The sequence below is a fragment of the Lineus longissimus genome, chromosome 15 (assembly GCF_910592395.1).
Source record: "Lineus longissimus chromosome 15, tnLinLong1.2, whole genome shotgun sequence".
NCBI classification, from domain to species: domain Eukaryota; kingdom Metazoa; phylum Nemertea; class Pilidiophora; order Heteronemertea; family Lineidae; genus Lineus; species Lineus longissimus.
The window spans coordinates 14,125,919-14,151,467 of NC_088322.1; the positions used below are offsets into that span (position 1 = coordinate 14,125,919).

Here is a 25,549-nt window from a genome sequence, read left to right on the forward strand (position 1 = left end):
CAATCTTGTTGATGAAACAAAATCAACATCAAAGGAAATCTTCAGTACCAAAATAGCAAAAGATCCCACCCATCTTCATTTTGGCATCGTTAAGACATTCTTGCGCTGCACCTCGCTACAAATTGGCAGTTCAGAAATAACCCCTTCCCCTTCCCGTTCTTGATTAATTGGCTGACACCCTTGAGATGATCGTTATTTTGTCCCTTATGCTAACACGTTAACAAAGAAAGCAAATCTCCGGAATTCTTTTGGAAAGGGTTTATCAATTTAGCATGGGGGTGACTCAGCGCTCGTATCCTGATCTCGAGGCAAACAACATTGACTGCCTTGAGTCAGCCATGGGAATCTCCCACCTCACATCCCTCCATCAAATGGTCTCATCTATTACGGATTCTCCTTCCATATCACTGACCTAGTTTCGATATTTTTTTGGACAGTCCCAACATCTGATGAATTTCTTCGACATGTATTTGGATTACGTATAATTTTAAACTGTGGATTATTCTACGTGATCAGGATACATATTTTCTCATATGCACGTGTAAGTTCTCAAAATTTAAATTGAAAATTTGTTGTGGTATGTTGTGGAGTTTAAATGTAAACATGGTAGTGACTGCTGTGAGACACTCTAATAGTGTTTCAGGAAGCGGCACTTAAAAATAAGTCAAAATGTCACTTGAATTATTGCAGTCGAAATCTATTACAAGTACATGTATAGTGTATTGTCACTTTCATGAGATTTAAGATGGTAGCTCTAAGCAAATTTGACAGCTATGCAGTGACTTTGGTGAGAATTTGTACCACTGCAGTTTGAGCTGTACCCAATTATGTCCAATTATCTTATGATTTTTAAGAGTTAAGGTGTCATGGCATATGATCATTGTTTGATCCTTGAATTGTAGACATTTCAGAATAACATCATATTTTCTGTTCTAGAAAACTAAACCTAAGTGTTATGGTGTGACCCAATGTATGGGAGACCCTGGCTAGGTTTAGGCACCACCGAAAATCAATTCTTCACTGTATAAATCTACATGTAGGTTTTATAGATATTCTATAACTATATACTTGTGAGCTCGTCTGTGATGGAGCAATGAAAATATGATTAAAATTCTGGCAAAGGCCAGCTGCCCAATAGGGTTCAGGACGCCATGGGTGGGGGGGGGTGTGCTGGCAAAACACTTCGTTCCGCCTTTATCAATCTGCTAAATCCTTTAAAAAAAACTTGTTTTTGTGGTCCTGGGAACATCTTCCCCCCTCCCTTACCTTGCCTGGATTTCCTTCTTTTGGCTACTGATCATAAGTCTGTTGTTTAAAATGAATTTGAATTTCCGTTGACGGAAATATCCGTTCCTACCAGTTCTATAAGAAAGAAATTTATCAATGTATAATGTTAGTGATGAGAAAAAAGTCTCTCTGGAATGAACTGGTCAATTAGTCATGGAGTACAGGAATGTTACTGTTGTAAAAAGCTTAGTGCAAATGAGAAGTTATGAATGGAATGGATACCTACAGCAATGTGCATCTTCTTTCACCAAGTCTAAAGCTGCATACAGTTCAGTCAGGACGCAACCTTGCTTGAAAGAGTTAAGCGGATCGTCACTTCACCTCCAGAGGATTTTGAAATTCTATTCTGCTGATTTCATTTCGGGCACGCGACTAGGCTGCACTTTCAAGGCAGTAGAACCTGAAGTCCCTGTTTCCAAATCCAGCCCTCCCATCACCTCCACCCACAGAAGAAGAAAACATTCAAGCCATAATTGGAACAAGCTAAACACAAAAACAACATGCAATACGTTTTTGCAGTTTTCGCGTGTAACAATTTCACAGTTTCTCTGTCAAAACAGGATGAACAGAAATGTACTACGACATATCAAATGAGTGCAATATTCGGTGGCAAAAACACCATCCTATGTCATTATATGTAATCGTTATCTCCCCAATTAATGAAAGCGTTTATACGCATATTAATTACAAGGATCGTTATGGTTGTTTGTTTGAATGTCATGTGCGGAGTCGTTGAAAGAGATGCAACATGACAGAAACACTTCATTATTTTTAGCATTTTGTAAAAAGTTATTTTGAATTCTATCTCTGGCCAGTATCCTCAAAGTATGCCTGGAATGTTGTTGGTTTGACCTTCATACCAGTTTGTGACCATGGTGAAGTAGAGCAGTGGTAGATCAGAAGAAATAAGTCATAACCCCCCCCCCCCCCCCCACCCCGAACATGTTACAGGGGTACTCCATTCATGTTCATTACATGTATATTCAGTGTTGGCTCAGGAAAAAAGAAAATGTGATATTGGAGTTATGGTACATGCAAATTCGCTGAAAGTTGGTATGTATAGTATTTGTGTATGTCTACTGAAAGAGCATTCTTGAAATTTATGCACAGTTCATATTTACAAAATTTGAAATTTTTAAAATTTGATTTCAATTTTTTAAATTTTTGAACGAACATAGTTGGCCTTTAAGAGAACATTCTCTATCTTATGGAATGAACATGAAAATGATTACTGCAGAATGTCTCGAACTGTTGTGGGCAAGCTAAAAACAAGTAAAAACTATGCGAGGACTACTCCTTGCGGGACGTTCAAACATGCTTGCTGAGAAACGACCATGTTAACATCGGATCTTACAATATTCTTCAAAAGCTATATTGATTACTGTGGCTGTTTTGCTGGGAGTTTGTAACTCTTCTAGATCGAGGGTGATAAACCAATCTAGAATGTTGGCGTTGCTTTAGTGGTTCCAATCTTAATAGGATGTCCTGAATTTAACTGTTTTGGTTTGATTCCCAGTTCCCTAAGTTCGTAACTATCCTAGACCTAGGTTGATAGTGTATGAATATGACTATCAGAATATCGTACATATGAATAGTTAGAGGCAGGCGCTAGGATGGGTTAATTTCAAACGTAAATTATCTATCCCATTGTACATGTAGATAACATGCCTCCTAAGTGTGTATGCCGTATTACCGTATTGATGGAATCATTTGTTGAGTAGCTTGTTGACACCTGCTGCGCCTGAACAACACTGTACATGTCCTATTACTGTACTATACAATTCTGACTTATCTACATATATCAAATTCAATAATATTATCATTATCATGTTGAGACTAACATTATCTGACGCAACTTTTGAAATACATTTAGAGAAGAATCCAGGATTCAGGAAAAGACGGAGGGTGGGGGCTTTGAGCTCGCCACTATTTGAGCTCACAAATAAATAGTTTGAGCTCCCTGATATACAATCTGAACTTGCAAATAAACACTTGGATCTCGCAAGTGAACACCGTTATGGCTTTAGCTTGCAAATGAATACATGGAGTTTGCAAGTGAACACCATTATGGCTTCAGCTTGCAAATAAACACTTGGATCTTGCAAGTGAACACCATTATGGCTTTAGCTTGCAAATAAACACTTGGATCTCGCAAGTGAACACCTTTATGGCTTCAGCTTGCAAATAAATGCGTGGAGCTCGCAAGTGAACACCATTATGGCTTCAGCTTGCAAGTTAATACATGGAGCTCACAAGTGAACACCATTATGGCTTCAGCTTGCAAATAAATGCATGGAGCTCGCAAGTGAACACCTTTATGGCTTCAGCTTGCAAATAAATACATGGAGCTCGCAAGTGAACACTATTATGGTTTCAGTTTGCAAATAAACACCTGGAGCTCTCAAACACACACTTTCAGTCCCCAAATGAACACATTGAGCTAAAAAATAAACACTGTTTGACCTCAAAACTGCAAATTTCTAAAATGAGCAACGTACACGCGTATACACTCACTGTTTTGTAACCACATCACAACTGTATCATCATTGTGTTCAAAAACTGCCAACAATGGCCATGAGAAATTCTGAAGGAGCACTCGAGCCAAGTTTTCAATTTTTCGTGCCACACTTGAAGAGCTCATGTACCAACTGCAGTTTAATGATTGTGTAATGTTTGACAATGAAGTACTTTTAATTTCTCCATGTTTGCAGACATGATTGATAGAGCTTGAGTTAATATCACTATCAGTTGCGGATGGAGTGAAAATGTTTTTATTTCCGTGCAAAGTAGCATTTGTTCGCATATTGACTGGAAATCCTGGAGAAATTTGAGACCAGAGTGTTGTAAAATGGACCCGTTTTTCCATAAGTTGTAATCGTTTGACTTCCAAACCAGTGAATCATTCAGGTACTGTTCATTTTTCCAATTTGGAAAATTGTAATGCTTAGCTGAACTAGAAAGTGTTTTTTTCACACAATTCAGACAAGAAGCTGTCTATATTTCTTCAGCTCAGGCAATCAAATATCAATTTGAGTTGGTGACTCAGTGAATCTTTTTGAGGCATCTGGAGGTTAAGTTTCTTTTTTGATTTAAGATTGTAGGTTTCAGGTGGCCACTTCTCCTCGGGGCAAAACTTCCCCATGAGTAAATCTTTCCTCATGCATTTCAGCTGACTTTTATCTTAACGTTTCTGCCACATGATGATTTGATAGCGCACACTATTTGATCGGAGTTAATGCCTTGGGCCAAAAAGGCTGTGCTGAAGTGATCTGGTTGGCTTGTTCTTCTCTTTTGCCTTTGGAAGGCAAGGGCTCGATTTTCCAAATTTCCTAAAGCTCCTGTCTTAGAAATTGATTGTGTCCATATCTAGGGTAGGAATATTTCATCTTATGGGAAGGAACTTGGCTTTGCAGTTGAATCCAATTTTCAAGAAAAACTACCTAGTCAGCAATAAAAAATCCATAACTTTTATCTAAAATGATTACTAAACACACACCTGGGTTTCAAGATTGCCACCCGGTGCTCTATCGGTGCTCTATCGTAGCGAGCAGCTGGCCTGCTCAGTTTCTTCAGTATCTCATCATTTCTACTTTCGGATGCTGAAAGATAATGCAGATATCAACTATTTTGCATTATCTATGTTTTCCTGACAGGTTGTTACAAGTAGTAATGGCTTAAAATAGGGATTCGTAATTCTTTCAAAGGATGTTTGACCGAAAAGATAGAGCTTCTTTCCTCTATCAAGGTGTCTGGTTCTTGCGGGGAGACAGAGATATCATAGGTGGTAGTCCTTCCTTGGAATTGGATGTTAGATGTCTTAATCAAGGGTTGACCATAGGCACTGTGATTTTGGCTAGAACTTGAAATTCTAAAGCAATTAGACCTCTTTCAAAACGAAGTGAATGCCAATTTCTTACTTCCAGAGAACAGACTACCAGGGTATAAATGGGCGTTGGACTGAGGTAATCATGAATGTGAACAACCTCTGGCACATTCCTAAGATCACCTCTGAACTACAATTTCCTAAAAGGCAAAATTTTTACCACCAATTTAAGCAAGCCATATGTCTAACTTATATCTTTTAGAACACGATCACGAACGCGGACAAACTTCTAGTCGCTGCGGAAGAGCTTGCCCACACGGGAGAATGCAACCCGCAGGAAATCTACAAAGAGGCTCGGGACCTCGAGGAGCGTATGCAGAAGTTCCTGCAGGCCATTGAACGGCGGAGGAATGTGCTGGACATGTCCGTTGCCTTCTACACGCACGTAAAAGAGGTACGTTCTCCGGTTTCCTCCTACGTTCTGTCTGAATATTGCACAGTATTCTTCATAGGGCTAATAACGTCCTAGATGGTGCTGAACTCTGAACTCCCATGCTTTAGGTATGTTCTTCTTTTGTTGCGACAGGAGCTCCCAATTTCCTGAATTAAGGTCTCTTCAAAGAGTCGCACGGATTAGTGGTGTGGTGCCAAAGGAACTCAAAATGACTTCCTATTTGCAAGATCACAGGTTGATTGAGTCAGAACGATTGGCTCATAACCCTGTGGTTGTAGTTTCAACTCTTCAACACCACTGTTTCATATGTGTGTCCTTGTGCATGACACTTAACCATCAAGTCCTCTGTTTTCCAGTTAACCTCATGGTTTGATGAGCTCAAGCAAGAATTAAAAACAGCTGGCGTTGCGGATACGATAGAGCAAGGGGAGGACCTCCTCGCGCAGTTTCAGCAGCAGCGAGATCTGACTATAGATGCCGCCATCAACACGACATCCGAGGGTGAAAATTTATTAGAATACCTCAGGTGAGATTACGGTCAAAACATATGAAGTGCCTTGTCCATGGTCACAGGTCACAAGAGATGTAGGTATTGAACCCATTGCGTTTGGATGACGAGTCAGACACCTGAACCACTGGACCAAGTCGTCCGTCTACAATGCTGGGGCTGGATAATGAAATAATGGACAAGGTGGAAGCATTTCAAATTCGGGCCGGCCATGACAAATAAGAGATTTGGCAGCCTTTTTGTTATACAATATATGTTTACTACCATCGCTGATACACGTACAGGCTTGACTTGCTAGTCCCAAATTGTACCCAAGAGAATTCAACAGTATAATCTCTCAACATGGCCGTGTTCGAGATCCAGTGCCTCGACCACGCCAACTCTCTCCGACGATAACTTTAATCTGGAATTCAATTGCATCTATCACGTAATCTCCCCATCTTGTCGGAGACCTTCAATAAATAAGTTAAAATCCTGAATTGCTCCTCAGAGATTTAGAAATGTCATTTGCTGATCTATTAATTCCTGAATACGGAGGCCAAATTACTCTAACGCATAGTGGATATAGTGTGCCAATAACTGAGTTGAATCTTATAAAAACTACTACCAGCCATGTTTCCTCCTGCTGTTTTGCAAGCCTACTACTTCACACGTTTTCCCTCTTCTGCAATGGCAGTGTTGCATATCACTGCGGTTTCTAGCTCTTGCCAAATAGCCCCAGTGGCTCCATCTTTGGCAGATTACGACCGGCATCAAAGTTTCATACATTTTGCAACAGTTCATGATTTGGAATTGAGCTTCGCTGTTCCTGATCCCTGACCCTACAACACCCCTAACTGCACCCAAGAGATTCCACGATGACATTTGCTATCATCGCCTCCTAAATATTGGTGGCAGTGTTGACAATTGAATTAGTTGTCAATAATTTGAATGATTTGAAGAACGTTTTGACGCATGATACGATCAGGGTGACAGGGTCAAGGTCAGCACGTCAACAAGTGAGACTTGATTGGTCAGTTACATCTGAAAGGCAAATTGGTCCAGCTAATCAAATTTGTCTAGCTTAACTAACTACTGCCGCCAGCCGGTGTGAAGTTCCTTGTTGGAGGATGACATGGTCTCTGGCCAAGGAGGAGTCCATCAGCATCCTCTCTTGTGACTACCTATAATACGTCTCTTGTTTTGCCCAGGCAGGGCAAACAGGTACAAGGATGTGCTTTGAGCGAGTTCTCTATAAGATTGCAATGTGTGGAATGCCTGTTGTTGACTTGAACCTAAATACCCGTATTTCTTTTTATTCCAGGAGTGTTGACATGGATGCAGAAAAAGCCGGACCAAACAGTGACTATGGTCACGTTGATGGTGTGATACAAAAACTCAACGAGACTCGCAATGAACTTGAGGAACTCTGGGCCGAGCGGAAGATGAAGTTGGACCTGTGTTTGCAGCTGCGGATATTTGAGAGAGAGGCTTTAGATGTTGGTATTAGTAGGAGTGCATTGCTTTGTCTGCGGGGGGTGGGGGGAGGAGACCACTGTAACGATTTGGTCTGGACCTGTGTCTGCTGCTTACAGGTATTTGAGGGGATGCTGTAGGGGTCGGTATGGAATTGGAAGGCATGTTCCATTGCACTTGGAAAGGATGTGTTTAGAATGGAATTGATGATACTATGGGAGAGGATATTTGACGATTTTGAATAGATTCATATCTCTGACTTTTGGAGACGTCTGCCATTAAACTTTCCATCTTCATTTCCAGATTTCATCTCAGCTCGAGCTGTGGGCAGAAGAGCTTCAACACCTTGAGATTAGTAACGAGCTTCAGCGGGCGGAACAAATATTACATATGCATAACGACAGTGTGTCGCATATGCAAAGTACTACGCTGGATGTGATACAAAAAGGGCAGGAATTATTACAGGTATGAAGTAGTTTGGATGTGTACACTTGAAAAATATGTTTACTCATAAGACAACACTTGCTTAATTTTTCCTTGTTTATGTGATGAAGAAGAAGCAGTCACTTTGGTTGAAACCTGAGGCTGGATTGATAACTGTACTATCTGCCAGCATCGGATGGCCAATTGCCAGACAGAACTGTCACTAAAGTTACCAGAACAAACTTTTAAGCTACAAACAACTGTCGAAATAATGGTCACAATTATTACAATCTTGAAATGTTGCTGTAGCAGACAAATGGGTTTTCTGGCAAGATGCCAAATTTTAATCAGAACGACACCAAAATAAACAAAATTGAGTTTTATTACGGCTTTTTACCACTTTCAGCTGTTTGAGTCAACGGGCGTCCAGTTGATGGCAGACGCTCAATATGATGCCCAGACGAGGATCCAGTTGTTATTGGAGTATCTTCATGACCGGGAATGCGAGCTTGAAGACATAGCCGAGAGTAAGAGGAACACACTTGACCAGTGTGTCCAGTTGAAACAGCTGGAGGAGGAGGCAAAACAGGTGAGTGGATGGTGGCGTTTTTTGGGGCTTCAGGGGTGGGTATGGTGAGGTGAATTGGACCTGGGTGTTCCTGTATAGTACCTGCATAAGCGTGAATGCACGGAACACGCTGGAGCTGTGTGTCCAGCTGAGAGAGCTGGAGGAAGAGGCCAGACATGTGGGTGGACGGTTGTGTGGTTTGGGACTTCAGGGGTGGTTATGGTGAGGTGAATGGGGTCCGGGTGTTCTTGTATGGTACCTGCACCAGCGTGAATGCATGGAACACGCTGGAGCTGTGTGTCCAGCTGAGAGAGCTGGAGGAAGAGGCCAGATGTGTGGGTGGACGGTTGTGTGGTTTGGGACTTCAGGGGTGGGTATGGTGAGGTGAATGGTGTCCAGGTGTTCCTGTATAGTACCTGCACCAGCGTGAATTCATGGAACACGCTGGAGCTGTGTGTCCAGCTGAGAGAGCTGGAGGAAGAGGCCAGATGTGTGGGTGGACGGTTGTGTGGTTTGGGACTTCAGGGGTGGGTATGGTGAGGTGAATGGTGTCCAGGTGTTCCTGTATAGTACCTGCACCAGCGTGAATTCATGGAACACGCTGGAATTGTGTGTCCAGCTGAGAGAGCTGGAGGAAGAGGCCAGACATGTGGGTGGACGGTTGTGTGGTTTGGGACTTCAGGGGTGGTTATGGTGAGGTGAATGGGGTCCGGGTGTTCTTGTATGGTACCTGCACCAGCGTGAATGCATGGAATACGCTGGAGCTGTGTGTCCAGCTGAGAGAGCTGGAGGAAGAGGCCAGATGTGTGGGTGGACGGTTGTGTGGTTTGGGACTTCAGGGGTGGGTATGGTGAGGTGAATGGTGTCCAGGTGTTCCTGTATAGTACCTGCACCAGCGTGAATTCATGGAACACGCTGGAATTGTGTGTCCAGCTGAGAGAGCTGGAGGAAGAGGCCAGACATGTGGGTGAACGGTTGCATGGTTTGGGACTTCAGGGGTGGGTATGGTGAGGAGAATGGGGTCCGGGTGTTCTTGTATAGTACCAGCACCAGCGTGAATTCATGGAACACGCTGGAGTGGTGTGTCCAGCTGAGAGAGCTGGAGGAAGAGGCCAGACATGTGGGTGGATGGTGGCGTAGTTTGGGACTTCAGGGGTGGGTATGGTGAGAAGAATGGGGTCCAGGTGTTCCTGTATAGTACTCGCACCAGCGTGAATGCATGGAACACGCTGGAGCTGTGTGTCCAGCTGAGAGAGTTGGAGGAAGAGGCCAGACATGTGGGTTCACGGTTGCGTGGTTTGGGACTTCAGGGTGGGTATGGTGAGGTGAATGGGGTCTGGGTGTTCCTGTATAGTACCAGCACCAGCGTGAATGAATGGAACACGCTGGAGCTGTGTGTCCAGTTGAGAGAGCTGGAGGAAGAGGCCAGACATGTGGGTTGACGGTGGCGTGGTTTGGGGCTTCAGGGGTGGGTATGGTGAGGTGAATGGGGTCCGGGTGTTCTTGTATAGTACCTGCAACAGCGTGAATGAATGGAACACGCTGGAGCTGTGTGTCCAGCTGAGAGAGCTGGAGGAAGAGGCCAGACGTGTGGGTGGATGGTGGCGTGGTTTGGGACTTCACGGTGGGTATGGTGAGGAGAATTGGGTCCGGGTGTTCCTGTATAGTACCTGCACCAGCGTGAATGAATGGAACACGCTGGAGCTGTGTGTCCAGGGTGGATGGTGGCGTGGTTTGGGACTTCAGGGGTGGGTATGGTGAGGTGAATGGGGTCCGGGTGTTCCTGTATAGTACCTGCACCAGCGTGAATGAATGGAACACGCTGGAGCTGTGTGTCCAGGGTGGATGGTGGCGTGGTTTGGGACTTCAGGGGTGGGTATGGTGAGGTGAATGGGGTCCGGGTGTTCCTGTATAGTACCTGCACCAGCGTGAATGAATGGAACACGCTGGAGCTGTGTGTCCAGCTGAGAGAGCTGGAGGAAGAGGCCAGACGTGTGGGTTGACGGTTGCATGGTTTGGGGCTTCAGGGGTGGGTATGGTGAGGTGAATGGGGTCCGGGTGTTCTTGTATAGTACCTGCAACAGCGTGAATTCGAGCAACATCTTTTGACTCTGGTCGACTTTCAGTCAGAAAAAAATGTCTAAACTTTAGGGGACAAGACCATGTTCGTGTTCTCTTTTAGTTTGGTTGGACTTGTTGGGAAGTAACACATAGTTCTCCTTGATCATTCCAAGAGGAGAGAAATTCTGATAGTGTGTATTTGTGACATATTCCAGGTGTTGTGTTGGATCCGTAACGGCGAGTCGATGTTGATGGGGACCTTCATGTGTCCGAATTCTCTCAAGGAAGCAGAACTCCTCAAGAAGGAGCATGAACACTTTCAGCTGGCTATCGAGGTAAACACTTAATTCCGGTTAAAACTTTATCTTATTTTAGAAATTTTTATTTGATATAGATCTTATTTAACTCAAGAAATGTTATTTCATGTCGAATCCAGAAAGTCAAACTTCAGTTCTCAGCAATCCAGCTGTTCTTGAATTCCGTTTGCGGTTTTCGTTTATTGAGATATCATGTCCTGAATCTTTGATGGTGATGGTCATCACAAGCTCTCTGCTGCCGCTCATTGAAAGCCTAAATCATTCAATATATCATGTTGTCTTGTGGACATGTCTGTCAGTGAGGGTTCAGTGTGGTGGTGGACAAGGCCACACTTTGACTTCTGATTCTTTTCTTCACGTTACAAAGCTGGGAAGAGTGAGTATGTGCACAATAGAATAGCACCATGCACTGTTAGATCTAAAATGTTGCTTGTCTTTGATGGTGTTGAGTGACTCTTTGATCACACAAAGAGTTGACATGAGAACCTCTTTCCTATCAGATATGCAAGAGCTCGTGAAAAAGTTTTTTTGTCGCCTTTGAAAATTATGAATGATTCTGTCTGACTGCTGACCTGGGCTCTTTGGCGCTAATTGTGAGATGTTTCCGTTTCAGAAAACCCACCAAAGTGCCATACAAGCCACGCAGAAGTCAGATTCAATGTTACATGCCGATCATTATGCGACCGACCAAGTGCGAGCGATCGCCGAAAGTGTACGGGAAAAGTGGCAACAGCTGATGTATCATGCCGAGGAGCGTCACAAACTTGTGATGGCTTCCATGAATTGGTATAAAACAGCTGAACAGGTGAGAGTTTGTTCGGAATGGAGAGAAGGTGATCCACATAGTCTGAGGCACACCCAGGAGGGGAGCTGAGGGGGTGTGCAGCAGGGGTTGGGTCATGTCGCCAAGACGTTTCGTCAAGGCGGAACAAAACCATCATGGTCCTCGCGGCTGGAATCATCATGTTCCATCTTGTCCAAGTGGAGAGAACACAATGTGGTGAGGTCACATTATGACCTAAACACAACTTGAGAAGAGCTTTTCTCACACAGTGCATTGTCCGGAAATGGGTTCAGCTCATTCCCTACCCATCTCTTCTTCAGGTTTGCTCGGTGCTCGAGAGTCTGGAACGGGAATACAGGCGTGACGAGGACTGGTGTGGCTCGGATAAGACAAACGTGGACAAGACGCAATATCTCGCACAGCTCTTGGCAAAACATCTGGAGCAGAAAGAGGCCTTCTTGAAGGTAGTATATTTTGATGACTTCATCTTCTCTGGTATTCAATATTGTACCTAAAATATCAGCTAGCTGTAATAATGATCTCATCCAGTGCAGAAAAACGGGGGTTCTACAGCTCAGTAGTTGAGCAATGGATTGGCAATCAAAGATCTGTGGTTCAAATCCCAGGCAGCTCGTTTTTTCTGAGCTTCTTTAATTTCTTTGTAATGATATACCCAAATCAGCAACAAGCTGAAACGAACTCTCTCAATCTTGTGGCAGTCACAGCTCTGACACTGAGGCAAGTTGATCTAGCCGTTCCGAGATCATTCAGGATTCCAAGGTATTCTAGAATGCATTATTTTTCTCGAAATAACGTTTTATCCTATCTCTTGCCAGGCCTGTACCCTCGCCCGGCGTACTGCCGAGACGTTCCTCAAGTATGTCAACAGGAACGTGCATACGCTCGGCATGCAAATGAAGGCCCGCAGTCCCGAGCTGCAGGTGAAAGGTCAGTATATCAAAGGTCAGGACACATTTACATAATCAGCTCGTCTAGATCTATTAACATTTATGACGTTTTTCAAGTTCAGAGTTTTCTGTGTCTTGTTTCATGGTGGACTGCATTGAGATTTCTGGTCACATCTTCCATCGGGAACTCATTTTAGGTGAAGAAGTATCTTATCAGGGTTTAAAGTGAAATTTACTTGGTGTGTAGAAACATACCATGCCGACCCCAGACCAACCTTGTGCCTAAAACCTGTTCACATGTGGCGACATCACCGCAAAGTTCTTCCCATCGTGACAAAGTTGTAGGGTGTTTATCAACATCATGGCCGTGATTAAAGCCTTTGCCTTTGCTCTCATCAGTTGCCTCCTCTACACCAAACGTTTCCAACGCTTGGACTAGCCTGAAATCTCTACACAGTCAACCAACGAAACACCTTGAATAGTATCAGTCTCAAAATGTTGTCTTGACCATAAATGTTACAGATCAAATCACAAAATATTGCTGATCCTTTCAAAGGAAAACTCTGTTTAAGACGCTTATTAACCTATATGTACTTTCTAACAGTCTGCTTTATAGTTCTATGCTTTTTAACTTTGATGTTGAATTCCTTGCTGGAGTGTATCTAAGTTTTTGTCAGTAGAAACATTCAGGGAATCGACACATTTTGGTGATTTCATGAGAGCCCATCGCTTCTTTGAGAAGACACTGACGAAAAGTGTCTTTATCAAGGCTATTTCACAGTAGTTTGATGGACTCGATGGAAATTCCACTCATGGTGGCACATTTCAGCTTCATTCGTTCAAGAAAATCTTTCATTTTGGAAGAGTTTGTATTGTCAGCTCAGCATTTTTGACACTTTTTCAAAAAAGCATGAAAATTTGTTATTTATGTTAGATGGATGTGGAAGTATGTCTCTTCTCTTCTATGGTGGTGGAATGCAAATTTTCATGCTGGTATTTATCTTAAGAAGCTTTTGTGCCATCATAAGTTTACAAAATCATCAATTAACATTTTAGACATTTTCTTGAAAATTTTTAGACTTCCTCTTGTCACCTGTACACATCAGTATTCTTTTGATAAATTTGAGAATTTTAAAGAATTTTAATCATTTGATAATTTTTGATAGTTTTTAGCTCAGCTGACGAAAGTCAGTACTGTCTGTGAATGAAATTTTGAACGCAAAATGTTGAAGTATGTGTTATGGCTTGGAAAGTGTGTGCAAACCTGATGATGCCTGTGTATTTGTGATTGGAGCATGTTTGTACATCTTTGATATCTGAATAGCCCACGCTCTCCATATGGCTACAATGGCATTGATTATAATTAGAACTAGGAGAAAGAAAATAGAAGTCCTACACGTTTGTGGCATTGTTGATTTAGCACTTGTTAGTGTAACTATTTGTCTCACTCACAATATAAAATATAAAGAAGGAAGTCCTGCAACAAAGCTTCTCATTTGGCATATTGGTGAATTTCGCCTAAGTCTCAGAACCAGCCAGAATCTTGTGTTAAGCCTTTTTCAGGTGGCGCTCTTTTGAACTTGTCGGCCCAATGCATTTAAAATAGTCGGGGAAGACACTACTGGCATTTGCATTATCCACGACATGTCGATGGCGCTGTTGTGAACCTGTCTGCCCGATGCATTCAAACCAGTCAAGACACCACTTGTGTTTGTAGTCTTATCCCTTTCCGTTTGCCTATTCTGTATCTCGTGTGTGATTTTACAGCGACATTGGATCAACTCCTTCAACAGGAGAACATGGTGCTAGAATACTGGACGATGAGGAAACGTAAGCTCGATCATTGCCAGCAGTTTGTGATGTTTGAGAGGAGTGCGAAGCAGGTGAGTGAATGAAGTGGCCATCCGAGTGTTCAACCAAATTCGAACACAAATATGGGATAATTTAAAACAATGTGTACTTTGAGCAGGTTGGCGTAATCCCCAGTCGACGTGGGTAATAAAATTGCCAGGCCTTTCGATTACATCATTTTCACACCGTTATACGGTGTAGGAAATTTGGCATGTCCCCAAATTAGGCCCTAAAAAACCCCCAAAATAGAAAAAAAAAAAAATTTTTTTTTTTTTTTTGTAAGGGGTAATTTGACCCCCTGAAGCGTTTTTTGACGTTAGCGTTAGATGACCAAATCTCATCCTAAATGGCCTAATTTGATACTTTTTATCCTGAAATTATGAGTTTTCAGGTGCATGTGACAATGTCAGTCAATAAGGACGTCGATGTTCAGGCAAATTGGCGACGAAATGTCCCCAAATTAAGCTAAAAGCAAAAAAACATGTCCCCAAATTAGGCTAAAAAAATACAGGGTGTAGAGATCTCCATGTCATTGAAAGGCCTGATCGCATCAGTTCAATAATCTGTGTTTGACAGATATGGCATCATTGGAGGCACATGTAACTTTCCTCCGACTAAATGCTAAATTTGGCAGCTGGATTGAAATAATCTCTGTCTAAACTCTCCGCGGATCTTAGAATTTTCACAAGTTTAGCCATGTCTCCGTGAAATGTTTACAAAGTCCGTGTCGTTTGTCGCATTGCAGGCCCTAGAATGGATCCATGACACTGGTGAGCTTTACCTGTCGACACACACCAACGTTGGGGCAAACCCCGAGGAGACGGAGAATCTCTTGAAGGAGCATAATGACTTCAAGGTCACTGCCAAGGTAGGTCAAGGTCGCTGGTCAACATTTGGGAAAGGTCAAGGACATGTGGTAGTTACCTGTTGTCAATTCATGTATGTGTGGTGGAGGAGTAGAGAGGGAGTTCACCAAGGATGATATCCACTTTGTAAATAGTAGTGACCCACTTTGTAGATTGAAGGTGAAGGCCCCTAAGTGTTGGAAAAGAAATTATGGCACGTGAAATCCAAAACTGGTCATCCCAACCAAAGATGCTCTCAAAGAAATTATCTGATGTAGGCCTATTAATACCTAATTTACTTCTTTCAGGAAAACCGAGAAAAAGTCAAGTTACTTCTACAACTGGCTGACAACTTGGTAGAAAAAGGACACGCCCATGCTGCAAGCATAAAACAGTGGGTTTCGGCTGTGGACAAACGGTACAAGGACTTCGCATCTCGAATGGAAAAATATCGAGCTAAACTTGAGAACAGTTTAGGTTTACCAGCTGAGGTAAGGTCTTACAGTTTCTGTTTTGATAATTTGAGTGCAGTGGTGTTATCATTAGGGAAGAGTACAAGACTGCTCCTAGGCCTCATCCTTGAGACTGGCCTCTCGCTTTAGGACATGGGTTCTTTAGAAAAGCGCTACCAGTACACTAATCCAAACGATTTTGGAAGAGATTGTGTTTTATGAGAAAAAGGGAACTTCTTGAATGACTTCATCTAAATTTCTAGTTTCCCCATAAAAATAAACTAGTTGTAAACCTCTGTCAATCTTTTCTTCTAGCAAACTGAAAAAGAAGAGCGCCAGAGTGACCCAAGCCTGGAGGAAAAGCTACAGCAGACTGCCAATAAACTCACAGAGGAGAAGAGAAAATCAGCAAGGAGGAAAGAGTAAGTGTTCCGAAAAACTTCAATTATATAGTACCTAATGCCAGAAACTTTACATTTTATCACCTGAAAGAGCTCAGGAGAGCTTCCCAATGAATGGTCATGTCAGTAGAGATGGCAACCTCCGGGTTTACACTTGGCTCAGGTGACGCAATCAGTCCCTTGAAGGCTGACTTCAGATCCCGAAACTCTCAAGATGACATTTTATGAGACTTCTTCTCTTGCTTCCAGATTCATCATGGCGGAACTCCTCCAAACCGAGCGAGCGTACGTCAAAGACCTTGAACTCTGTATCCGGCACTACTTAGCTGAGATACGAATGTGTAACGATATTCCACCCGCTCTCCAAGGCAAAGCCGACATCATCTTCGGAAACATTGAGGAAATCTATGACTTCCATCACAATATTTTCCTGAAGGAGTTAGAAAAATATGAAGCCTTGCCGGAGGATGTTGGCCATTGTTTTGTCACTTGGGTAAGTCAGGTATTTTTAAGGGACAAACTTCTTTCTAAGCTCCCCTAGCCATACTGCTACAGTCGAAATAGCACAGCATCACTGCAGCTGAAACTGATGAGAATGGGCTTACGGCAATTTGATGTTGGTGCTTACATAAACCACAAACGCATGAGATCTTTCAGTAGTTTCGACCAAGTCTAACATCTTGTCATTTACTTTCAGGCTGAGAGGTTCTCTATATATGTGACGTATTGTAAAAATAAACCAGATTCTAATCAAGTTCTAGTCAATATTGCTGGCAACTTCTTTGAGGTAAGTCTGTTCATTTCCAGTAGCTTGGGTTGTGGATGTCATTTGCTCAAGCCTAGAAGAGTAATGACTCTGTTCAGATGTCCAATATACCTTTGTTATTGATGTCATCTAATGTGTTGTCTTTCCAAATCTTCAGGAGGTGCAGCATAAACATAACTTGAATGGTCCGGTGGCGTCATTCCTGATCAAGCCTGTCCAGCGGATAACCAAGTATCAGCTCCTTCTCAAAGATCTCATGTCGTGCTGTGAGGAGGGGAAGGGAGAGATCCAGGACGGCCTCGAAGTCATGTTGAACGTTCCGAAGAGAGCGAACGACGCTATGCATTTGAGTATGTTGGAGGGGGTTGAGGTAAGCTTGGCGTTAGGAGTTTCAGTAAGGCATTCAGTGTAGCTCATCTATTGATAAGGTACCATCGAACTAACTTGTTTAACAGATTGTGGTTTCTGTGATCATTGAAGTTATGACATCATCTTTGGACACAGTGCCTGGCTGCATGTTATGGATTTGTCGTTTTTGGCAGTTTTAGTGTCTCCATCAAAGAGCTGTCTGAATGCAGGCCTCTTACAATTGTAAATCGAGGAGCAAACATGAACAGCATAAGGTCCAAACATCTAGCCAACGTGAGCTTTCAAAAGTCTCATTCTTCTACCTCTTTTCTCCCTTCAGGAGCCCCTGGAAGCCCTCGGCGATGTGATATTACAAGATAACTTTACGGTGTGGGACCCGAAGCAGCTGATCAAGAAAGGTCGTGAGCGGCACATCTTCCTGTTCGACATGTGTCTTATCCTGGCCAAGGAACTCAAAGACAGCAATGGCAAGTCCAAGTATCAGCACAAGTTTAAGTTGATGGTAGGTATTGCCTGAGCTTTCGGTAAGAACACCCAGCTATAGCCACAGTCTTTCAATTAAGCCCATTTGCACAGTTTTCCCTTGTCTTGAATCCCCCTCAGAGACTTTAGATCAGTGTACAGCCTCTTTCAGTGGAACACTTCACCTTGAAAAGTAGCTGGCATTACACTGGGATATTGTCGTCTAGGCCTACAGATAAGGCTTTGATAAGAAGCTGTAGTAGCTTTAAGAGCATCCAATGATGTACAGATGCTTTCTGCAGCAAGCTACTTAGTTATTGAAACAGATCTCCATTGAAATGAATTTGCCCTTTTCGTAATCATCAAAATCCTATTTTTCTAGACGAGTGAAATTGGCATCACAGAGCACATAGAGGGTGACCAATGTAAATTTGCTCTCTGGACAGGAAGTATTGTGCCTAGCTCCGATTTTAAATTAGTACTAAGGGTAAGTAGCTTGTGACCTCGGGAAATCGTTTTGCTAATTGTCATATCCTTTGTATGAGATGCTCGGGGTAACAGGAGGGCTGTTGAAGTTGGTATTGTTGGTGGCAAAACATGCTGTAAGGTTCCCCTCCCCCTCCCCTTAAGTGTTGAGGGATACCCATTGATGACTCGAAGGTCTGTATTGTGTGGACACTGTATGAAAACTCCTGCCTCTTGGCTGAAGAGTTGCTTTTGATTCCAGACCAAATATCACAATTGGGCCAAAATTTAGTAGAATGCACAAAAGAACATAATGTTGTAGTAGTTTGGATGAAAAAGGCATCTGTTCCACTTTCAGGCTACCTCACTAGAAGTCAAACAACTGTGGGTGAAGAAGTTACGAGAACTGATCCAAGAACGCTTCCTCTATATGAACTCGACCCTCCAGGAGCCTGTCATCAAACCATCTGTGTATAAACAAACAAACGTCGCTCCTACTAAGATGACCTTTAACCCTAGGACGAGTCGGTAAGTCTGAGTTTTGATTGGTGGTGATGAGAGGGGCACTCCCCAAGAAACCGTTTTGAGCATCGAAGCAGAAATAGCATCAGCTCATTCTACTCTAGACTGTACCATGCGAGGCTCAGTTGATCGTATCAACCGACTGTGGAAGTCTTCTTCTGTTTGTCCCAGTTTGGCTCAGCAGAGTCAAAGAATTGATACCACACTGGATGTTTAGGTATCTTACCAAACCCCTGATGTTAAAATCAACATCTTCTTATTTCGCAGGGACCTCGATGATGCTGCTTCAATCGAAGACATGACGTTTGAACAACAACACATGCACGCCGGCTCCTTGACGTCAGTCAACTCTAATGCCACTGTATCTAGCAGTAGCAGTAGTGGGGGAACAGTACGGGTAGGTGACATTTCGTGTTCTGAGACAGACCCAGGATGAAATGGGAGTTTAAAAAGTCACTCTTTGGGACCAAACAAGTACTTCACTGGATTCCTGCTGATTTTTTATTTCATAGTCGGAACCCCTTGTTTTCCGAACGCAATAGACGAAGAATTTGTCATAAGTGATATTTGTGTGTTACTTCTATTCTGGGTCTGTGTTCTTCCTGAAGTTCTTGTAGATTCTTTTATGTCTGTTTGTGCAATGATTTCAGGTTGGTTATCTTAATGAATAATACTTTCCTTGCTAAAACATTGCAGTGATTTTCACCAAGTTGAGGTGGCTACTTATATTTCATCTGAATATGTATAGTTGAAGGACTCCCCAGCAGATGGAGACAGTGTCAATTTCTATATCTTCATCCTGTTAGTGCTTGGCTAGCTCAAACCTATCGAGTATTCCCGAGGCATTAGAAAAGATCTTGAGGGGGTATTATATCCGACAGAACGTGCTGAAGGGGCTGGCATTTGTAGAAAATCCAAAACTCTTCAAAAACAACAGCTTCTTTCAGGAGGTCAGTCCTGATCCATTTTGAGTCCTTATGCCTGGAACATGTCGCTGTTCTTCATTTATTTGGTGCCTCTGAATTTTTCCCCTGGTAAAATGTCTTGACGATATCCGATACTAATGTCTGCAATAGGTTGACATTTCAGGCTGCAGTGAAGCCCATTAAGTATGCTCAATGCATTCCTTCAATACTGCTGGGGCAAGTTGATCAAAACAAAATCTTCACAAATGCTGGCATTGACTTGGCTCTGTAGTCTTACTGACTCGGCTCTGTAGTCTTATTGACTTGGCTCTGTAGTCTTACTGACTTGGCTCTGTTGTCTTACTGACTTGGCTCTGTAGTCTTACTGACTTGGCTCTGTAGTCCTATTGACTTGGCTCTGTAGTCTCACTGACTTGGCTCTGTAGTCTTATTGACTTGGCTCTGTAGTCTCACTGACTTGGCTCTGTATTCTTACTGACTTAACTGAAGGAGATATTGCCTAGTTATTAAGTTGACAAGACTTGTTTTGAATAACTTTGCCATGTCATTTATTACAAAAAGTGGTTTTGTGTTGAGGCTAGGATCAATGAAAGCCAAACTTCACTAGTACAGTACATGTAGTTTGCCCTCCAAAGCCCCAAACAATGAGGACAAAACATTTACGAACGGACTATAGATCCTGTGATTTCTTAATTACACCAATTATTCCTGCATAATTAACTGTCTTAAAAAGGCTTAATTGCTCTGATCAAATGCCTTGCTAATTATCGTTAATTGTTTTGTTTTGGGACCTCAACCAACCCTGGAAATTTGTGAATTATTGCCTAGTGCACTTGAATTGAAATGGCATCATGGTTTCCATGGCAACTGCTGCCTAATGATGTTGTTGCAGCGTTGTGTAGTAGGGGCTTATAAATTGGTTTGGTACGACTCTATGGGGCTTCAAATGGTGGTTAGTTTCTGTAACACGATATGTGGGAAGTCATTAGTCAATAGAACTGTTGTGCTTAGGGCCTACCCTGCCCTTGATGCGAAAATCACCAAATTTTTAATGCCAACCAAGTTTCTGGTTTACTGCAGTTGCTTCCTCTTCCTGTCACATTTCTGTGTTAGTTTCACTGTTTACTGGGGGCAATACCCAGGCAGTTTACTTAGTGCCATTGTTTTGCTTATCTGGGGTGTAAGGCGTCAATGCCACTTTGTTTTGCCAAACACTGTTGACATAATTGACACAATTCTTGTTCTATATTTATCTCTAACTTGTCTTTTTCTGCCACTGGCTTTGGTTTAACTTGATAGTCCCTTTTCCGGCCGGGCCAACTGTTGTTTGGTTTGACGGTGCGGTGCGGTGGAAATATCTGTGGGCCTGACCTCATTCACGGTTGGTCCTGGTATACTCCTGTGTCAACAGCATAGGTTTCCTCCGGGATATTCTGTCTCCTTCTCCTCCTGATAAGCTCCCCCCCACCACCCCAACCCAACCCAAATTGCCCTCGTCAGACAGGGTTAAGGACTTATAATGTTTTGAGACAGACACCATTAAATTTTCCCTCCATTAACGTCGAATTTAAATGTTGGCAAAATCCCACGACTCCAATTTCAAATTTAACAGTCTGGCGCTGAAGAATAGAGTTACAGGGGTGCGTGTCAAAGTGGGCGGACGTGTTGTCTGTTTGTATTTAAATTACTCAGATTTGTCCTCTGGTTTTTACCAGATTATGCCGAGTATTCAGGATGCTTCAGCTTGAGGATAGTGAAATTTGATAAAAACATTGTTGAATGTCTTCGAAGGTGAAAATTTTCCAAAATCTGGAAAATTTTATAAGATCTGGAAAAATTTAGCAAAATTGGGAATTTGGAAAATTTTGCAAGATTTTGAATTTTTTGGGCAAAATTGGGTAATTTTACAAGATTTGGAAAATTTTTGCAAAATTGGAAAATTTTGCACGATTTGGAAAAATTTGGCAAAATTGGAAAATTTTACATGATTTGGAGAAATTTTGCAAAAATTGGAAAATTTTGCACGATTTGGAAAATTTGGCAAAATTGGAAAATTTTACATGATTTGGGAAAAATTTTGCAAAAATTGGAAAATTTTGCACGATTTGGAAAAATTTTTGCAAAATTGGAAAATTTTACACGATTTGGAAAAATTTTGCAAAATTGGAAAATTTTACACGATTTGGAAAATTTTTGCAAAATTGGAAAATTTTACACGATTTGGAAAAATTTTGCAAAATTGGAAAATTTTACAAGATCTGGAAAATTTTTGCAAACCCGGAAAATTTGTGCTATTTTCAGTAGACTGGGGTGCCGATTCGAAATCCTCAAATGATATTCCTGTCACCAAGCCCAGCCCAGCATAGTTAATGCGTTCTCCACATGGCGCCAGCACTCAGGGCTTCTAGTAACCAATGGTTACAAACCAGCCGATACTTCAGCCCAGTTCAGTCACTCCGATATTCCGAAATCGTCACTCGGTGCATGTCGTGGGAATAATTCTGTAGTGACTTCAGAACAAACTGAGCTTTTGATTGGCTCCTAGAGTCGGGGTGAATTCCAAGTGTAAGGTTCTGATCTTGTTTCTCTAAACTAGGAATATATAGGTTTGTGTCCTTTGTTTTCAATGTTCTGATTCCTCTTGATTTTCAAAATTTTTTCTTGCAATGAGTCCATATTTTGAGTAGAAGAGTACCTATGACTTGGAAGGAGTACCCTTTAGAATGGGTACTCATCTTGGGGTACTCATTCAATAATTTTAGGTAATGGCTACTCATCTTGAAATTGAGAGAGGGTACTCATTCCTAAGTGACTTGGTACTCTTTCCCAAGGTTAGGTGTTGTACTCGTTCCAAAGAAAAGGTACTCACTCAAAAATCCCAGAAATTCCTTCTTATCTTTCAATCTGATATCAAGAGCTCAACTACTGAATTCCATTAATTGTATAAATATTATAAGAGTACTAATATAAACGAGGTGTATGTGTTTATACGCCGCATATTCGAGATTCAAGCTGCACTTCCTCGGATATCCCGACCAGGAACACCGGGCCTGGTGCTATTTGTTGAACCAAACTGTTTCTGTTTTCCTATTCGCTCGGATATCCTGTGGTTGGCGTTTCCTGATTGGGCATGCCAGGCTGATTTTCTTTGGACTGCCTGCAGAATTGATCCCGGTGATTATATCGACGCATCACTGTCCTGTTGAATACAAGGTTGAAGCGTGGAAACTATCGCCCTTCAATGTGCAAGCGAAAAAATATCCATTTTCTGATTGGGACTGATAACGATCGATCGGATTATAAACATTAGCTATAGGAGAAATGTATTGATGGAAATCGGACTTTATAATTTGACCTAGTTAATCTAGTGGTCTTTTGTTCTGGAAAACTGCTGATAAAATGCTTCCGTTTTCTGGAGACATGTGAAGCGCATAACTAAAATTTGAATTCTATGGAATTGAACAAAAATTAAGGATTTTACTTCCTGGACCATACGTTTCAAATGTTGTAAGCTCAACTCAATATTCAGTTCAATCCAGATAAAAAACCCAATTTTACTCCAACAGGATTAAGAGTTTTTATCATGGTCTTGACATAAACAGGTTGGTTCAAATTAGTTAGAAGAAAAAAGGCGGATTGAATTTGTACACTCACTCTCTTGACTCGGTATCAAAAAGTGATCAAGTTTGTTTTGATTTCTGGATACATCGTGAACCTGTGGCCTTACGGCGTGGATTCTTATATAAAAACATCATTTTTCAAATCAAATCACACTTTTTCTTTAACAATACGTCTCAATTTTCGGATACAAAACCCTGGTTAGATCACTTGGATCATTCTGATACCTTAAACATAATTGGGTTTGAGGATTTAGAAACCTTGCGTGTTCACCCCGATCTCTTGGGACTGAGGTAGGTGGTACATGTACTTTTGGAGATCTAAATGTCTGCTGTTCATTTTGAATCAGGGCGGTTAAAACCACCATCTCTCCTGAAGCGCTTGGCATCCACCCTTGAATCGATAATCTGGTTATTGGTGAAGCTGATGTTTTTGTGCATTTTCATTACCGTGATCACTGAAGCGTGCCGCATCAATGGTCATCCATCTTGAAACAGATAAGGCAGCCCAGGCGCTCAGGTCACTATCTCTTTTCAAAAACCACCAACCCGTGATCTCCGCTCTGACCTTTTAAGCGGTCGCCCAACAAAAATAGCTGCTAGATTGTTTCAGAACAGAAACTTGGGTCAAAATGCCAACTTTTCTCACTAGTGGGTAAAATGTCATACTGCAGTTCCACAGAACAGTAGGGACTCAAACCCTTAATCTGTTGGCAAGAGTCAGCCTTCTGACCACTACTCCACCTCACCCTCCTCAAGTCGCACTAGCATGTTTGGTCAGTTCCGGCACCCCGATCATATCGTTTTACCGAGCATACAGCTCCAATTACAACTATCAATACTCACACTTTTTGCACCTAAACAACTCTCAACCGCAATAAACGTCAATTATAGCAAAATGATGTATTTTGCTACAAGTTAAGCTCCCATTGGTGCCTAATTACGAAGTAACGGTCCATTCAAATTGGATGCGAGCGCTGTGCTGGTCAGCCCCTTGAGACCCACTAATACACATCATCGGGTGTAAAACCGTTGAATTACGATTGGCAGGGGGCTCGAATGATATTGGCAACACCATTATACGCGCTGATGCAGTTTTTGGTCAATATCAATTCTTAATCATTGAGGGTTGGACATGGACAATATCACAACAGCCCTTGTTAAACACTGAGTGGATACCGCTATATCCTATCTGAAATTTTGAGGTGGAAACATTGACCAAAACCAGTCTGAAAAGCATAGAAACTGTGCTACAATACTGAAATGAAAGATATCAAATCAGAAACAGTACTCCGCGTAATTGAAAGGTGAACAAGATTTGTGAAAGAGTGAGGTAAACAATATCTCGAGTCTCGACATGTTCCATTCAACGTCATGGGCGCAGACAAAAAGGCTTCGCACACAGGAAGAGGAAATGAGATGGTGTCGACCAGTGTAACTCTTGCAAGGGACACATAATGACAATGGGAGACATGGTATAATGAATGCTCCTACGGTGGGGGACATTGATTTCTAGGTATCATTTGGAAAATGTGGATATTGCCTGTGTGTAACGAGACGATGTTTGAGGGGAAATTGAAATGTGTTGGATGTCCGGGTGGAAATATGTCCGACTCTGAAGAGTACCTGTTGTACTTTTTACCCCTTGGCCAGCGGTGTGACAAGGGTGCCTGTGTGTCTGGAAAGAACAGATTGCTCTGGGGAATGTGTTACTGTAGGTTCATTCCGACCATCTTCACAAGAACATGTCTTCTTGGTATTGACCGATCAATGCGTTAGATTCAGAAATCTATAAAGTTGTCTCGGAATAGAAAAGTGCTATGGTAACATCTAAATAAGCTCTGTTCTCACGTACAACGCATACTGATGCAATAAGCTCAGGCCCTATACATGTAGGCCTGTTGCTTAGAAACGTGATAAAAGTTGGAATTATGCGATACATGCCGGAGGAGACTGGTATGCGACTTGTGTGTTAATAGAGATTGTGCTGTTATTCTTGTTCAGTAATTTCTCTAACAATCGTGCGGTAGTTGGTCATTTCAGGTGACTATTAGATCCGTCTACTACGAAATTTTTTGCACCCAACAAGTCAACTTAACCAAAATTGTATTTTGTGTAAAGGTTGAATATTTGGCAGCATTGTGACACCCTAGACATCAGCACCTGTAACATCAGGTGATACTCACTTCAGCAGCGTACGTTTCACCTTGCAAAACATATTGCCGAGCTTATGATTGGCCAAATTCTACCACACAACCATACTCTCGCCTCTTTTCTACTCTGTG

General features: G+C 42.2%; 1 protein-coding gene across 8 annotated transcripts in view; it reads left to right on the forward strand.

Annotated features, from left to right (window-relative positions):
* LOC135499323 (triple functional domain protein-like) overlaps positions 1-25,549 on the forward strand; it is a 145,868-nt gene that overhangs the window by 41,818 nt on the left and 78,501 nt on the right. For 7 of the 8 annotated variants that reach the window (XM_064790067.1, XM_064790068.1, XM_064790065.1 and 4 more), the window contains 20 exons: positions 5,373-5,564; positions 5,921-6,090; positions 7,376-7,550; positions 7,831-7,992; positions 8,357-8,539; positions 10,795-10,914; positions 11,510-11,701; positions 12,001-12,144; positions 12,517-12,643; positions 14,356-14,471; positions 15,185-15,307; positions 15,593-15,775; positions 16,052-16,158; positions 16,387-16,630; positions 16,835-16,924; positions 17,061-17,273; positions 17,592-17,774; positions 18,117-18,221; positions 18,558-18,727; positions 18,989-19,118. In XM_064790067.1, coding sequence (XP_064646137.1) covers positions 5,373-5,564; positions 5,921-6,090; positions 7,376-7,550; positions 7,831-7,992; positions 8,357-8,539; positions 10,795-10,914; positions 11,510-11,701; positions 12,001-12,144; positions 12,517-12,643; positions 14,356-14,471; positions 15,185-15,307; positions 15,593-15,775; positions 16,052-16,158; positions 16,387-16,630; positions 16,835-16,924; positions 17,061-17,273; positions 17,592-17,774; positions 18,117-18,221; positions 18,558-18,727; positions 18,989-19,118 — 3,129 coding nt within the window. The remainder of the gene's footprint in view (positions 1-5,372; positions 5,565-5,920; positions 6,091-7,375; positions 7,551-7,830; positions 7,993-8,356; positions 8,540-10,794; positions 10,915-11,509; positions 11,702-12,000; positions 12,145-12,516; positions 12,644-14,355; positions 14,472-15,184; positions 15,308-15,592; positions 15,776-16,051; positions 16,159-16,386; positions 16,631-16,834; positions 16,925-17,060; positions 17,274-17,591; positions 17,775-18,116; positions 18,222-18,557; positions 18,728-18,988; positions 19,119-25,549) is intronic. The other variant, XM_064790062.1, reaches the window with a different exon arrangement.